This window comes from Sardina pilchardus, chromosome 12 (genome assembly GCF_963854185.1).
Source record: "Sardina pilchardus chromosome 12, fSarPil1.1, whole genome shotgun sequence".
Taxonomy (NCBI): domain Eukaryota; kingdom Metazoa; phylum Chordata; class Actinopteri; order Clupeiformes; family Clupeidae; genus Sardina; species Sardina pilchardus.
Genome location: NC_085005.1, coordinates 3593335 through 3608334, shown reverse-complemented (window position 1 = coordinate 3608334; position 15000 = coordinate 3593335). Strand labels below are relative to the sequence as shown.

At 42.8% G+C, this 15000-nt stretch overlaps 1 protein-coding gene across 3 annotated transcripts in view; it reads left to right on the top strand.

Annotated features, from left to right (window-relative positions):
• Window positions 1-6852, top strand: part of LOC134098039 (interleukin-1 receptor type 2) — a 25272-nt gene extending 18420 nt beyond the window's left edge. The window contains exons 8-11 of one of the 3 annotated variants that reach the window (XM_062550989.1): window positions 4151-4280; window positions 5328-5461; window positions 5994-6164; window positions 6786-6852. In XM_062550989.1, the coding sequence (XP_062406973.1) occupies window positions 4151-4280; window positions 5328-5461; window positions 5994-6142 (413 nt within the window). In that variant the 3' untranslated portion in view covers window positions 6143-6164; window positions 6786-6852. Of the gene's footprint in view, window positions 1-904; window positions 1000-1122; window positions 1230-1421; window positions 1524-4150; window positions 4281-5327; window positions 5462-5993; window positions 6607-6785 lie in introns of those variants that run through there. The other 2 variants (XR_009940991.1, XM_062550988.1) reach the window with 2 other exon arrangements.
• The last annotated feature ends 8148 nt before the right edge of the window (window positions 6853-15000 follow it).

Genomic DNA, 15000 nt, shown 5'->3' with positions numbered 1-15000 from the left:
TGGGTTATGTCAGCCCATACTGGGTTATTTATCATAACCCAGCCACAGGGTCGGTGGTTTAGAACTCAATCTCCAACAGATGTAGGGCATTCTACCCACTGCCTGGGTCACTTAACTACGGACAGCCCAAGTACTGGGTTAACTCACTAAGCAGCCCATCCCCAACTTCGCTAACGTTAGCGATGTTAGCTGTTGATGTTAACTTTACGAGTAACTAATTTCACCTTTATGTGGAATTTTTGGAATGGTAGTTAATATCATATCTAGCAATAATTCAGTCTGAGATGTCGTTATGAATGTAGAGTGTGAGTTTTCACACATCAGGCGCAATAGCTTAGCCTACATTTAAAGTGGCTTTTACCATGCAGGCTAAAGTTAGCAGGCTAAAGCTAGCTGCTACAGACACACAACGAAAGTTAACGTTACCTTTCAACCTTCCGTGGGGCATGGGTCGTTAACATTACTTAAACATAATACATGTATCGATAGTGTTGATGCATAATATGTAGTGTTGCTATAACTGGAAAGAGGACAAGTAAAACGAATGAAGTAGGTTAATATTAAGTTATTTCATCCCCTGATATAGGAACTGTAGTGTTGTGTGCTCATTAATAGATCTGTCATATAGTGGATGTGAATGGTGGGGCATTTGGGGAATTTCAATTAGCAGAAATATCATGCCGACAAGTAAAGGGATTTTTAGTTTGTTTAGGGTAGTGTTAGGCTTTATGTTCTTCATTTTATAGCCTTTATTTGTGCCATGTTTGATGACTTACACCGAGGCATGTGTTTATTTAAGATGCATGTGAGTGCGGTAGAGTAGTGCATCAGTGATGGTCTTTTCATGTTCTGTGAGTTTTGCAATGTATTAATATTAGCCTTCTTCTGTTCCCTCTGTTTGCAGGTGGTGTGAGGACTGCTGCCCTGAGACCGCTGTGTGCATTTTGGAATGTTCCAAATGTGTGTTACGTCCATACAGAAGAAATCCCAAGCCTGCAAGTGAGTTCACTCACCAGATAGACACACATACCCTCATATAGCATTGTAATATGTGTGCATGTATTCCTGTCTGTAACAGTTTAGTTTATCCCCTCCTTTCATGTGTCTGTTATGACTTTGTAGTGGGCTCTATCAACTGTCCAGGGCAAAGTCGGTCTACCCTGATGGTACCTGTTACTTGATGTCTTGTAACCATGGCTGACCTCAACGTAGTGGGTGTGGACTACAGGGTATGTTATTGAGAATGCTCTTTGTTTGTCATTATGTGCTATGTAATGCATTAATCCAGAAAGTAATCATGATTATTGCACTTACCTAAAGTAGTATTGAATTTAGCAATTTAGCCATATTTACCATTGTTTGCTAATTCAGTTTGTTGTACAGTACGCATAATTTTGTTAAACCTCATCTTTTATTGACAGAGCCCTGATGTCAAGAATTAATATAGATGTGATGGTGGCAAGGGTGCCTCCATAAGGTAATTATCATTTCTACCTGATTGACTTACCTTGCTTTTTTAAAAAAATTCTATGATTTTATATCTTAATCAACAATAACAAATTGTATGGCAATTGCTGTTTTCTTTATTTTTTTTTAGAGATGCACCGATTGCAATTTTTTGGCCGATTCCGATTTCCGATTTTTCATAGAATTTGACCTGCCGATACCGATTTTAGCCGATTCCGATTGGCATCTTCTAACCACTTTACAGCACACAAAAAGAGTTATTTTCTATCCTTTCTTTAATACAACATGTTAATATAAAAATGTAATCAACTTATCAATGGCTGGTAAAAAAAATTTGAATAGACAGATTCTTCTTCAAGTCTTCTTCACCTGCAGTATTCCCAGTGTGGGACATTCATTTCACACACTACTAATAGAAATGCACTATAGGACTACTATTTTTTTTCTTCTCACATACAATATCCAACTGTAAATATCTTCAGAATACTGATAAGTGTATAACTGGAAAGTTCGGTGTATAGGTGCTACATAGCCTAGGCTGAGATGTTGGAAAATTACAAAAAACTAATTTTGAGATAACAGCCTTGAAACACAGCCAATGGCATGCATACTCAGTCTACTACACTCTTCTTTGAACTTTCGCGATTGCTTGCGGATACAAAGGAAGTGTCCATATTTGGATGGCATAACGTCATGAAACACAGCTTTCCAACGACACCACACATGATATGTTTTGTATCACGGTCGCGGTAGTGTATGATGACATGTTAGAATGCTTACTTTTGGCGAATTTAGAAGAAATATACAGGCGTGAGTAGACAAAAGGTAATGAAATAAACCTCTAAATGTGTAAATCGGACTTTGTTGTTGTAGCCTATTAGTGTGAAAGAATACATGCTAAGGTGGCAAACCGAAGCAAAATGTTTATTCCTGCCGTGGCTATGTTGCTGCTTGTTGACAGCGCTTGTGGTTCAGCTGTGAGCACGCAATTAGCGGCAAGGACGGGCGGTGATGTGCGCTGTTTACGTAACCTGAAGTGACAGCTTAGTAAATTCCACGCAATATGGCAAAGCACAGCGTTCGCCGCATAGAAAAACGCAGCATTAGCGCTTTATCCAGCCCTTTTGCGCTGGATAAAGCGCTGATTTGGCGCTGTTAGCCTTTGCTAGCTTCATCAAACTTTGCTAACTCAGCTGTGTAATGTTGTTACAAGTAGGTGCGAGTGCATTTGACCGGCATAAAATCGGCATGTCTCAGACTGACCGGCCGGTCGCCGGTCGTGGCCGATCACGTGAAAATCGGCCGATTCTGATCGGCGGCCGAGCGATCGGTGCATCTCTATTTTTTTTTTGTAGGTGCCAGAAGTCCCAGCCTGGAGCCAGAGGCTACTATTGCAAGTCAGATGGGGGATGATCTATGTTAGGCGTCAGAAAGGTGGTGTACGCAGGAAGGCAAGGCAACGATGTGATTAGGTATGATATCACATAGACATACTACTGTGCAGAAGTGTAGGGTCACTTTGAAATGTCCTCTGTATAAAAAAAATCTATAGATAAATATAGTGCACCCCCAAACTTTCTAATTGTGGTGTATATATTGTATACATCTGCATTACTTCTAACTATTGCACCTGACTTTTAGGCTGCTAGTGTGGGTTTGCTTTTATTTGTCACACAAGCTGAGAAGTTTGCATTACTTATATTCATAGAAGGGGTCAATTGTAAAGTATGCTTCCTTCTCTTTTACAGACTGCCTTCAATAAGACAGGGCAACAGACACATGACAGAAAGTGACTGGGAGAGAGAGACTTTAAAAGGACTGGCCTGAAACTGAACTGGGTTTCCAAGTTTATGGTTGAGTTTAAATGTTATCAACTGTACTTTTATCAAATTGCTCATATATGATGACTGGCTTTTACTGCTTTTTAACTTTTTATACATTTTAAATAAATTTAAGATTGAATATTCAAGATTGTCTTCATTCCATCTCATACTGTAGCAGTAAATGTGTAACACAAAAACACATAGTGATAGATGTACTATGTAAGTAATAATAAAGTACCAAGTGAGTAATTTGTTTAAAATTGTCAGCATTATATTCTTTAAACTTGTTTGCTTCTTAAAAAGGCTTTCTGCCATCTACAAAAAAAGCATAGCATAATTCAACATAATTGATGGGTCAGATAAACCCAATTAAAGAAGTTAATCTAAACCATTATTGGGTCAAAAAGACACACTAATATTCTGGGTCACTGTAACCCAACATCCTGGTCAGAATAACCCAATGTAACCCAATATATGGGTTGATTTTGTTACCCATATATTGGGTTAAATAACCAACCCATCATGTTAGGTCATTTTAACCCAAGACGTTTGCTGTCCAATAGTGACCCAGGCCCTGGGTGAGAAACAAACCAATTTGGGTCGTTTTCAACCCAGTAGTTTTTAGAGTGTAGGTATCTTATATCTTTCACATAATCAGTGTGTGTGTGTGTGTGTTATATATCTTTCGCATAATCAGTGTGTGTGTGTGTTTGTGTCATATCTTTCAAATAATCAGTGTGTGTGTGTCATATCTTTCACATAATCTGTGTGTGTGTGTGTGTGTGTGTGTGTGTCTGTGTGTCTGTGTGTGTCTGTGCCTGTGTGTAGAAATGGGATCTGATGTGCTCTGCTCTCTCTAGGGTCCAGTCTGGTGTTGCGCTGCATAGTAGACACTGAGAGCCAATCAACTGCATCCACTCAGGTCACATGGTTGATAGACGGCCAATCACCATCAGACCTGAACCCCCAGGTGTTCCAGAGAGAGATAAGGTGAGCACACACACACACACACACACACACACACACACACACACACACCACAAAGAGACATAAGGTGATAGGTTGCTCTCTTCACACACACACACACACACACACACACACACACACACACACACACACACACACACACACACACACACACACACACACACACACACACACCCCACATGTATCAGACATTTGTAAATGTAGGTATTGTGTTCATATTACAGTTACAAATTTCATCAATATTTCTGACCTTTATAAATTAATATTAATTAGCTCATTATGATAGCTGATATATATTTCTGACCTTTACTAATTAATATTAATTAGCTCATTATGATAGCTGTGAATGTAAGTTTTGTAAATGTTTAGATTGTATTTCATAGAAACATTCTCTACTGGAAGTCCAGCATCCATAAGTGTGTGTGTGTGTGTGTGTGTGTGTGTGTGTGTGTGTGAGTGTGTGTGTGTGTGTGTGTGTGTGTGTGTGTGTGTGTGTGTGTGTGTGTGTGTGTGTGTGTGTGTGTGTGTGTGCGCAGCTGCAGCGTTTAGGTGTGTTCAGTGCTACAGCACCCTCTAGAGGTGACTGATGAGTGATGCTCATTTTCAACTTAGACCCTTCTGATTGATCCACTAATGGCAGCTTTTAAGTGACCTATTACACACTCAAACTTCACATATCGGGGCAATTGCTCTGTCGCTAGTTTGGAGTTTAACACAGTGTTAAACTCCGACTCCAGTTTAAAGCCGTGTTAAACTCTAAACTAGCGACAAAGCAATAGCCCCATTAAGACTATTGGTAGGCGTCTAAAGTTAACGCGTTAATGATGCTGTCCTCTCGCTAACCTAATTGCGTAATCGCTCATGTTGTGTGTGTTGCCGCTCATGTTGTGTGTGTTGCTGCTCATGTTGTGATGGTTGTATGGTTGTGATGGAGAGTGTGTGTGTGTGTGTGTGTGTGTGTGTGTGTGTGTGTGTGTGTGTGTTTGTGTGTCTTGTAACGTAAAGTGTGTGTGTGTTGTAATGTAATGTTGTGTGTATGTGTGTTGCCAGATTATTGAGTGGACAACTGGAGGCGGAGCTTGTGATCGTGGAGGTGAGGGGGGAGGAGTTAGGGGCGGAGTTTAGATGTGTCACTCACAACTCAGCAGGAAGTCAAGAAGTGTACGCACACATCCAGATGGCAGGTGAGCAAAGACTGTGTGCGTGCGTGCGTGCGTGCGTGCGTGCGTGCGTGCGTGCGTGAGTGTGTGTGTGTGTGTGTGTGTGTGTGTGTGTGCGTGTGTGTGTGTGTGTGTGTGTGTGGGTGTATTTTAACATTAGTGTGTTTCCATCTCTCTCCAGACCAGAGCAATGTGTGTGTGTGTGTGTGTGTGTGTGTGTGTGTGTGTGTGTGTGTGTGTGTGTGTGTGTGTGTGTGTGTGTGTGTGTGTGTGTGTGTGTGTGTGTGTGTGTGTGTGTGCGTGCGTGCGTGCGTGTGTGTGTGTGTGTGTGTGGGGGTGTATTTTAACATTAGTGTGTTTCCATCTCTCTCCAGACCAGAGCAGTGTGTGTGTGTGTGTGTGTGTGTGTGTGTGTGTGTGTGTGTGTGTGTTTTAACAGTGTGTCTCCATCTCTCTCCAGACCAGACCAGAGAGAGTGTGTGTGTGTGTGTGTGTACGTGCGTGTATGTGTATGTGTGTGTGTGTATTTTAACAGTGTGTCTCCATCTCTTTCTAGACCAGAGCAGTGTGTGGTGGGCAGTGGGACTGTTCTGTGGCAGCTGTTTCGTGTGTGTGATGTGTGTGTTCCTCTACCACCTACGACCACACACACACACCAACAAACAGAGAGACTACTTCCTCACCCGCCAAGACAGCGTGTTTTAATAACACACATCACTAACATACTGTATGCACGCATCGCACACACACATGTATACATACACACACACACACTTTTAAGGTTTTTATACAGTAATAATATGAGACAGAGTTGCACAGTTCAGTTCAAATCAATTTAATCAATCAAGGTTATACACACACACACACACACACACATTTAATCAGTCAAGGGTGTAAAATATATGTTGTTCAGAATTGTCATTAAATGATATAGTAATTAAAACATTGGCCATCCCTAGGGTCATTAGATGAATGTAGATATATTTAACGCTGATATGAAGAAATGTTTACATTATTATTATTCTTGTTATGTTATTGTTGAGTGTTGCACTTTAAGATAAGTTTGTTTACGCAACCCTGGCCATTCTGATTCTGAGTATAATATCAAAATAGCATTCTTTAAGACCACAGTAATAATTATATTCTTTCAGATATTTTTTGTGTAGAAAGGCACATATTTTCATGAGAATATTTTTATGTCTATGTCAATAAAAGTGAAATAAATATATAACCTTTTAAATATGATTTTTTTGGTTGGTGTATGTGGGTGTAGCCTGACATGGCCCTCAATTTTCATTTCCCTTCACCATTACGTCTGGGTCTGATCCCATTGAACTCGATTTCTCAGGATGCATTCCACCGGACGAATCAGCGAACGGAGGGGATACGCCAAAGGATTTACATCGATGTCTATGGCAGCCCTTCGCGTTGCATATGAACACGTGGGAGCACCTTCGGCTTCCGATATTGACGCCAGGAGGCTTGACCATGCGTCCTCTTTCAACGAGTTGGGTGTGAGACCGTGTTGTCTCTATAGCTGTCATGACCAAACGTTAGCGATTGGGTAAAATCAGGCCCAATCGTTTCAAACTTCAACAGAGTTCACGCCTCCTGCCTGAAATCGATTCTGAATGGAGTAGGTCCAGACCCTCTGTACGATATTAGTACGAGGGTTTGGTACGACCAGGCTAGTGTGTGTGTGTGTCATTGAGTGTCAATGAGAGTACAACACTAATATAATCTTCACTTATATGATTTGGGTTTTGATTTTCTAAGTACGTGTTTGTGATAGAAAGAGATAGAGAGATGGTGAGAGAAGGGGGAGAGAGGGGGTACAGAAGGAGAGAAAGAGAGAGAGAGGGGGCGGAGAGAGAGAGAGAGGGGGGGCAAAGAGAAAGCAGCACAGGACCTGAGTGAAGGAGGGACAGAATACACACTCACCCACACACACTCGCACATACACACACACACACATACACACAGATGAAGAACACACAAAACGTGGCTCATCACCACACACCTGCTGCCCTGTCTCTCTCAACCAAGCCGTTAAACCCGAACCATGTGTTATCCCGACCCAATCGGACACCTAGACTCCTTACTGTAAAACACACCACACCTGCGCTACGGCAAACACTCGGACACTCCGCTCTCAAATCACGGCAAGGAATCTCTTCTGTCGACCCCAGCCATCCCTATTTAGGATGTTCATCGGGATCCCCAGCGGATGACACCTCATCTTCTCCCTATTGTCTTGACTGTCAGCTTGAAACTTTGTTTTTGCTGTACTATCATTGCAATACGGGGAATAAAGATCAACGGTCTACAGAAGTCTCCTGCCTGCATTGTCTCCTATGGACGCTTTGTTCCAGAGTGCTATTTAGTGTATAGTTAAGTGTTAAGTATTAATTAGTGATAATTGGATTCGCATAGTGGAACATTTTTCCAAGGACACAACAGGTCAGGCTTAACTCTGTTACCTCCACCACCAGGCCCAAATAGGACACAAGAGGTCAGGCTTAACTCTGTTACCTCCACCACCAGGCCCATAGGACACAACAGGTCAGGCTTCATTCTGTTACCTCCACCATGTGTGTGTGTGTGTGTGTGTGTGTGTGCTACAGTGATGAGAGGATACATGTGATGACTTCTCCATAGCCCTTCTGCTGCAGCTCTGCTGTTCACCAACAGAGGGCAGCACCACAAAAAGTGTGTGGGTGTGTGTGTGTGTGTGTGTGTGTGTGTGTGTGTGTGTGCAGACGGGAAACCTTTACCCAATAGCATGAGTCACTCCACTAGTCAAGAGGACAGACAAACAGAGAGTGTGTGTGTGTGTGTGTGTGTGTGTGTGTGTGTGTGTGTGTGTGTGTGTGTGTGTGTGTGTGTGTGTGTGTTTGATTGTACAAGAGAGATAAACATACATTGTGTGCTTGTGCAAAGGCCATTGCCTTTGGGAAACTCTTGCAGGTTGAAATGTGCAGGTTTGAAGTTTTATGGATCAGTTCAGTCCAAACTAACATATACATAGAACACATAATATATGCTTTATGGATCAGTTCAGTCCAAACTAACATACAGAACATATAATACTGTATATAATAAGCCCTATGGATCAGTTCAGTCTGGCATACCACATCCCAAACTAATGTATGGAACACATGTTTTACGGACACATTGGTATATACTGTAGAGTTATGCTACAGTATAACTCTTGAATATCCTTCTATTGAATATCTTTTGAATATCCTTCTATTTGTGCTTAGCTTCAGTCTATGTTTTGCTGACTGTGTGTGTGTGTGTGTGTGTGTGTGTGTGTGTGTGTGTGTGTGTGTGTGTAATAAACATATAGCCCTCACTAATAAACATACAGCCTTCTCTAATAAACATACAGCCTTAACTAATAAACATATATGTAGCCTTCAATGATACATACAGCTTTCACTAATAAACATACAGCACACTTGGTCACCAGGATGACCATCTTACACCAGCTGTACCCCGCATGAAAGGCTGGTCACACCAGCATGACCAGCTTCCTCAGATGGTCACGCCGGCATGTCCACCTGGTGGCCTAACCAGCTACACCAGCAAAGACCAGCAATAGCTGGAAGAAAACCAGCCACCAGTTTGTTGCTGTTTTGTTCAGTAGGGAACATTTCCAGTGCAGGAGAGCCTCTCATTGGTGCTGCATCTCTATTGTATTCAACCACTAGGCCTGTATTAGCGTTCTCATTGGTTATGGCAAGCAGGACTATATGCAACTAGGCCTGTATTAGCGTTCTCATTGGTTATGGCAAGCAGGGACTATATGCCACTAGGCCTGTATTAGCGTTCTCATTGGTTATGGCAAGCAGGGACTATATGCAACTAGGCCTGTATTAGCGTTCTCATTGGTTATGGCAAGCAGGGACTATATGCCACTAGGCCTGTATTAGCGTTCTCATTGGTTATGGCAAGCAGGGACTATATGCCACTAGGCCTGTATTAGCGTTCTCATTGGTTATGGCAAGCAGGGACTATATGCCACTGGCCTGTATTAGCGTTCTCATTGGTTATGGCAAGCAGGGACTATATGCCACTGGCCTGTATTAGCGTTCTCATTGGTTATGGCAAGCAGGGACTATATGCCACTAGGCCTGTATTAGCGTTCTCATTGTGGCATGTCAGAGGCAACCAGGGACTATCTGCAACTATGTGTCATCTGACGGTGTGTTGAAGCAAAGCTAATGTTTGCACTTAATAAATGAAACCTAAAGAGAGAGACATTTGAGTCCTCTGTGGTAGATACGGCCATGTGACAGCAAGCAGGCTATGTGAACAACAGCGAATGCAAGCGGCCATCGTTTTAACGCGATCTCCACTCTAGGCATTCCAGGACCACGGCCAGCTACCGATCCAAACATGCGGTTAATGTTACACTCAAGCACAACAAATCATACTGATGGGTGAACTACTGAATTTGTATTGTGTGTGTGTGTGTGTGTGTGTGTGTGTGTATTGTGTGTATCTTATTTGTGTGTATTGTGTGTGTGTGTGTGTGTGTGTGTGTGTGTGTGCATATTGTGTGTATCTTATTTATGTGTATTGTGTGTGTATATTGAGTGTGTGTGTGTGTGTGTGTCTGTGTGTATTTATTGTGTGTGTCTTATTTGTGTGGATTGTGTGTGTGTATATTGTTTGTATCTTATTTGTTTGTATTGTGTGTGTGTGTGTGTGTGTGTGTGTGTGTGTGTGTGTGTGTGTGCGTGTGTGTATTGTATGTGAATTGTGTGTGTGTGTGTGTGTGTGTGTGTGTGTGTGTGTGTGTCTGTGTGTATTGTGACTGTGTGTCAGGCTTGTGCACAATTCCGAATTTTAGAATTGGCCTCCATTCAAATCATGAGTTGGAATTTGAATTGAATTGGCCCCACCCCACAGGAAGTTGAATTTGAATTGGAATGACAGGAAGTGGAATTCGAATTATGGCAATTCAAAACAATTCCACAATCATATAACAGGAAGAATGTGTTGAATCTCCCATACATTCAGTTTTGGTGAAGGTTACTTTGGAAATGTAATTGATTACTGTTTTCAATTATAAGTTGTGTGTTTGTTGCGATCATATCTGACATATTTTGTGAAACTTCAGTGTTCAACACTACCCTTAAATTATGTATATTTCATTGAATTTCAATTCTACTTCCTTTAATTCAAATTCGAATTGTAATTCTGCATCCTGTTTTTGACCTCAATTCAAATTCAATTCAAACTCAAGAATTGAATTGGAATTTAGGAGTCATTCTCAATTCAACTCTGAATTTTGCACAAGCCTGCTGTGTGTGTGTGTGTGTGTGTGTGTGTGTGTGTATGTATTTTGTGTATCTTATTTGTGTGCATTATTGTGTGTGTGTGTGTGTGTGTGTGTGTGTGTGTGTGTGTGTGTGTGTGTGTGTGTGTGTGTGTGTGCTTGCGTGTGTGCGTGTGTTTTGTTTATCTTATCTTATTTGTGTATATTGTGCTGTCCAGAAGCTTTGGCAGTTATGATGCGTGATATAAAGGCCTCGTATGTTGTAGATTCCATTGTTTTATCACTGTACTGCAAGCAGAATGGTTCATGAGGTTACCATGACGTTACCATGCAAGCAGAATGGTTCATGATGTTACCATGGAAACAGAATGGTTCATGACATTAGTTCTACCATGCAATCAGAATGCTTCATGACGTTAGCATAGAAACAGAATGGTTCATGGAGTTTTGGAAACCACACAGAGATGTACTATTTGTATTTGGTCAACAGAGCTTGCAACCAAGCTTTGATAGCGAATTTAAGGATGACTTGCAGTGCAGGCATGGCATGCACACACACACACACACACACACACACACACATATATACAGTACACACACACACACACACGCACGCACGCACGCACGCACAGTCACACACACACACACACACACACATATATACAGTACACACACACACACATATATACAGTGCACATACACACACACACACACACACACGCACGCACGCACGCACAGTCACACACACACACACACACACACAGACACACACACACAGACACACACACACACACGCACACACACACACACACACACACAGACACACACACACAGACACACACATACGCACACACACACACACACACACACACACACACATATATACAGCACACACACACACACACACACACACGCACGCACGCACAGTCACACACACACACACACACACACACACACATACACGCACACACACACACACACACAGACACACACATACACAGACACACACACACACACACACACACACACACACACACACACACACACACAGACACACACACACACACACACACACACACACACACACACACACACACACACACACACACACACATGCACACACACACACACACACACACACACACACACACACACACTCTCTCTCTCCTTTTAGGATGTGGGACAAGGATTCACATGAGGCCAACACACTCTGTGCTGAGTCGGCTGAATCTGTGTGTGTGTGTGTGTGTGTGTGTGTGTGTGTGTGTGTGTGTGTGTGTGTGTGTGTGTGTGTGTGTGTGTGTGTGTGTGCTGTGGGGGGGTTAGACAGAAGTGAAACCACACCATTAATCTGATACAACAGTACTTTCATATCCCCTCTCCCTTCACACTCTGAGACCTCTGGCTCCTTCTCTGTCTTGCTCTATAGTTCCGCTCCGGCTCGTCTCGTGACTAATGTCGGCGAAAGGTAAACTTTCGGAAGTGACTGCCTGAATAAACCGTCATGTAAGTAAAATTCAAAAGAAAATACAACGTGACAAAAATAGTGAAAAGGTAGAGAGCAGTAAGAATAAGTGCATCAATGAGTGCAATTGTCCAGTGGGGAGTGCAGCTGGGAATGACCGCCTCCTTCTGGCCCCTTTCAAGGTTGTCATGGTCACCTCAACAGGTACAATTACTGTAGGTGGTAAGTCAAGGATCAGCAAGACTAGTTGTAAGTAGTGCTATGAGAGGAGATGTTCTCTGAAGAGTTCTTCAGAAGTTTTTTTGAAGATGGATAGGGATGTCCCTAGTAGAACTGGTAATGCATTCCACCAACGAGGAGCCACAGATGAAAAAAGTTTGGATTGGCCTGCGTGTGATGGTGGAAGAGCTTCACATCGTTCGCCTGAGGAGTGCAACAGTCATGTGGTGGTATACATGACTGTATACCACATGAGGTATTCAAATAGGTGGGAGCTGAGCCAGAGAATAATTTGTGGGCAAGCGTTAAAGTCCTGAATTTAATGTGGGCGGCCAACGGTAGCCAGTGTAGCTGGATAAGCAATGGGGTGACATGCGTCCTTTTGGGGCATGCTGCCGCGTTCTGGATCATCTGAAGGGGCTTCATTGTGTAGGCTGGGAGACCTGTCAGGAGGGCATTTACAGTAGTCAAGTCGAGAGATGACTATTTCCTGTACCCGGAGTTAGGTAGCATCGGATTTTCCATATGTTGTAGAGTGCGCAATGGCGCGACCTAGCTACTGAGGCCACATGACCAGAGAAGTTGGCTGTCGACAATTCGCCATTAAAGGTAGGGTATGGAATGAGCTTTTTTGGCCATTTTTGCAAAATCACTTGAAATCCTATTCCTAACCCACTTATAGCCACTAAGTTGGAAGCACTGAAATGGAAATTAAACACGTCAAACATCTGCGGAACGGGCAGGGCTCGAAAAACTCCAGCCAATAGAATTCCTCACCCCATACCATCATTTCACAGCTCGTTCGTCAATCTAACGTCTTAAGCTGCATTCACATACGTCGCTACTCGCCCATCTCTGAGCGAGAACTGTCAATGTAAAGTGAATGTGTTCTAGCTGAATGTGGCCAGGACAGGCGATGCGAGGACTAGCGATGCGATGTGGGCGGGTACAAAGTTAAAATAATTTTAACTTCCAGCGATGCGAGTGAAGCGAGTGAAGCGAGTACCAAATCAGAATGTAGAATAGAGATGATTGACAGTTAACGGAAGCGAGGAGCGATGTGCGAGTAGCGACGTATGTGAATGCCCCTTTACTCCTCTTCCTACTCCCCCTCCCCACCGCGCGCGAGTCGCGACCCTTTCGAAAGCTGGTGACCGCGAGTCAGTGCTGACACGAAACCAACTGCCTGCTGCTGCACGTCCATGTTCCCCTCTTGTTGTGTCACTTCATTTCTATACAAACTAACTTAAGGCAGCGGATACCTACGGAAACTCAATCACCCACGCAATAAATAAGCTATGTAGCAAAAATTACATTTTACCATGACACGAAGAGTGCTGTAAACATGAAATCGAAACTTAACAGCTTGGAGCTACGGTGGAATAGGCGAACCAACGGGGCAGCACTAAACTCGGATATTTCAGGAGATAATCGCCCTGGTAAGAACAAACCAGATTCTGTTCAAATATACACACCTATGGCTACTGAACCATATGTACTACAACCCTTTGGAGGTGAATAAAGAATGTAATTGGGGAAGTTGATGTGAGTGATTGTATGGAGACTAGAGCTCATAGTGCTGTAGACGCCAGGATGGCATTTCATTTAGCCTGGCTCGCTCTCGCGCTGCGCATTTGAATTGTCGCTCGTGCATGGAGGGCGGGACTTGAGGTTGTATATGTTCAAACTCTGCCGTCCGTTTTGCTAATTCCGTACCCAACCTTTAACAGTTGAAGGCGAGACCTTTCTTGTCAGTGGGCTTGCTGCAAGGCCCATCTATTGTTCTCCGTCACCCGTTTTTTGAGAACGCCTCTTCTCCTAGAGTGTTTGAGCCATCGACGCGGTTCAAACACTAAAAAATCAGGCCCGATCCGGTGTAGGTTGCTTGTTAATGTCGGATGGCTGCCGGTTGTCGTTTTTTTTACCCTTGTAGTTCTGCCATGCTCCACCAGAGGCGTTTCCCCATTGAAATGAATGGGGGACTGTTCAGGCGTTTACATCAGTGACCCCCGGTGAGCAAGCCCACTCTTGCAGCTCCTCCACGGAGATGCACATTTCTAGTTATTTATATCAGCCTATTCTATCTACTCAGCCGACATTTGCTAGATCAGTAAGTGTTAGCTATACATTTGTAAATAATGTCCTAGTGCACTAGTACCTTTCCGTAAATGTTGCTAAAATGTTGCTGAAATGTTCCCCACTTCCGTTCAAATTTAAATTACACCACAATAGTCATACATATCCTACCAAATATCACAAGATTTTTAGAGTCCACACATGTGAGTTGCTGATCACACATTTTTTTTTTTTTTTGTCTTTGAAAACAACGTTTTAACGAAAACTGTTTCATCCATCACGGCGCCCCCCTAGGCTAGGAGAAGGGGAAGAATGAGAAATAGGATAGGGCCTTATGTAGCACTATAAATGCAATGTTTGCTTCCATAGACTCACCTTATTGGTAGATAGCTGGCTTAACCAGCAGGCCAAGTTTTAAAGACATTAAGCAATAGTTTATATAAAGGTTAGTCTCTAATTGGTGTTTATTTCATTCCTGTTTTGTAAAAAACATATTTAAAGTATTTAGTTGAGAAG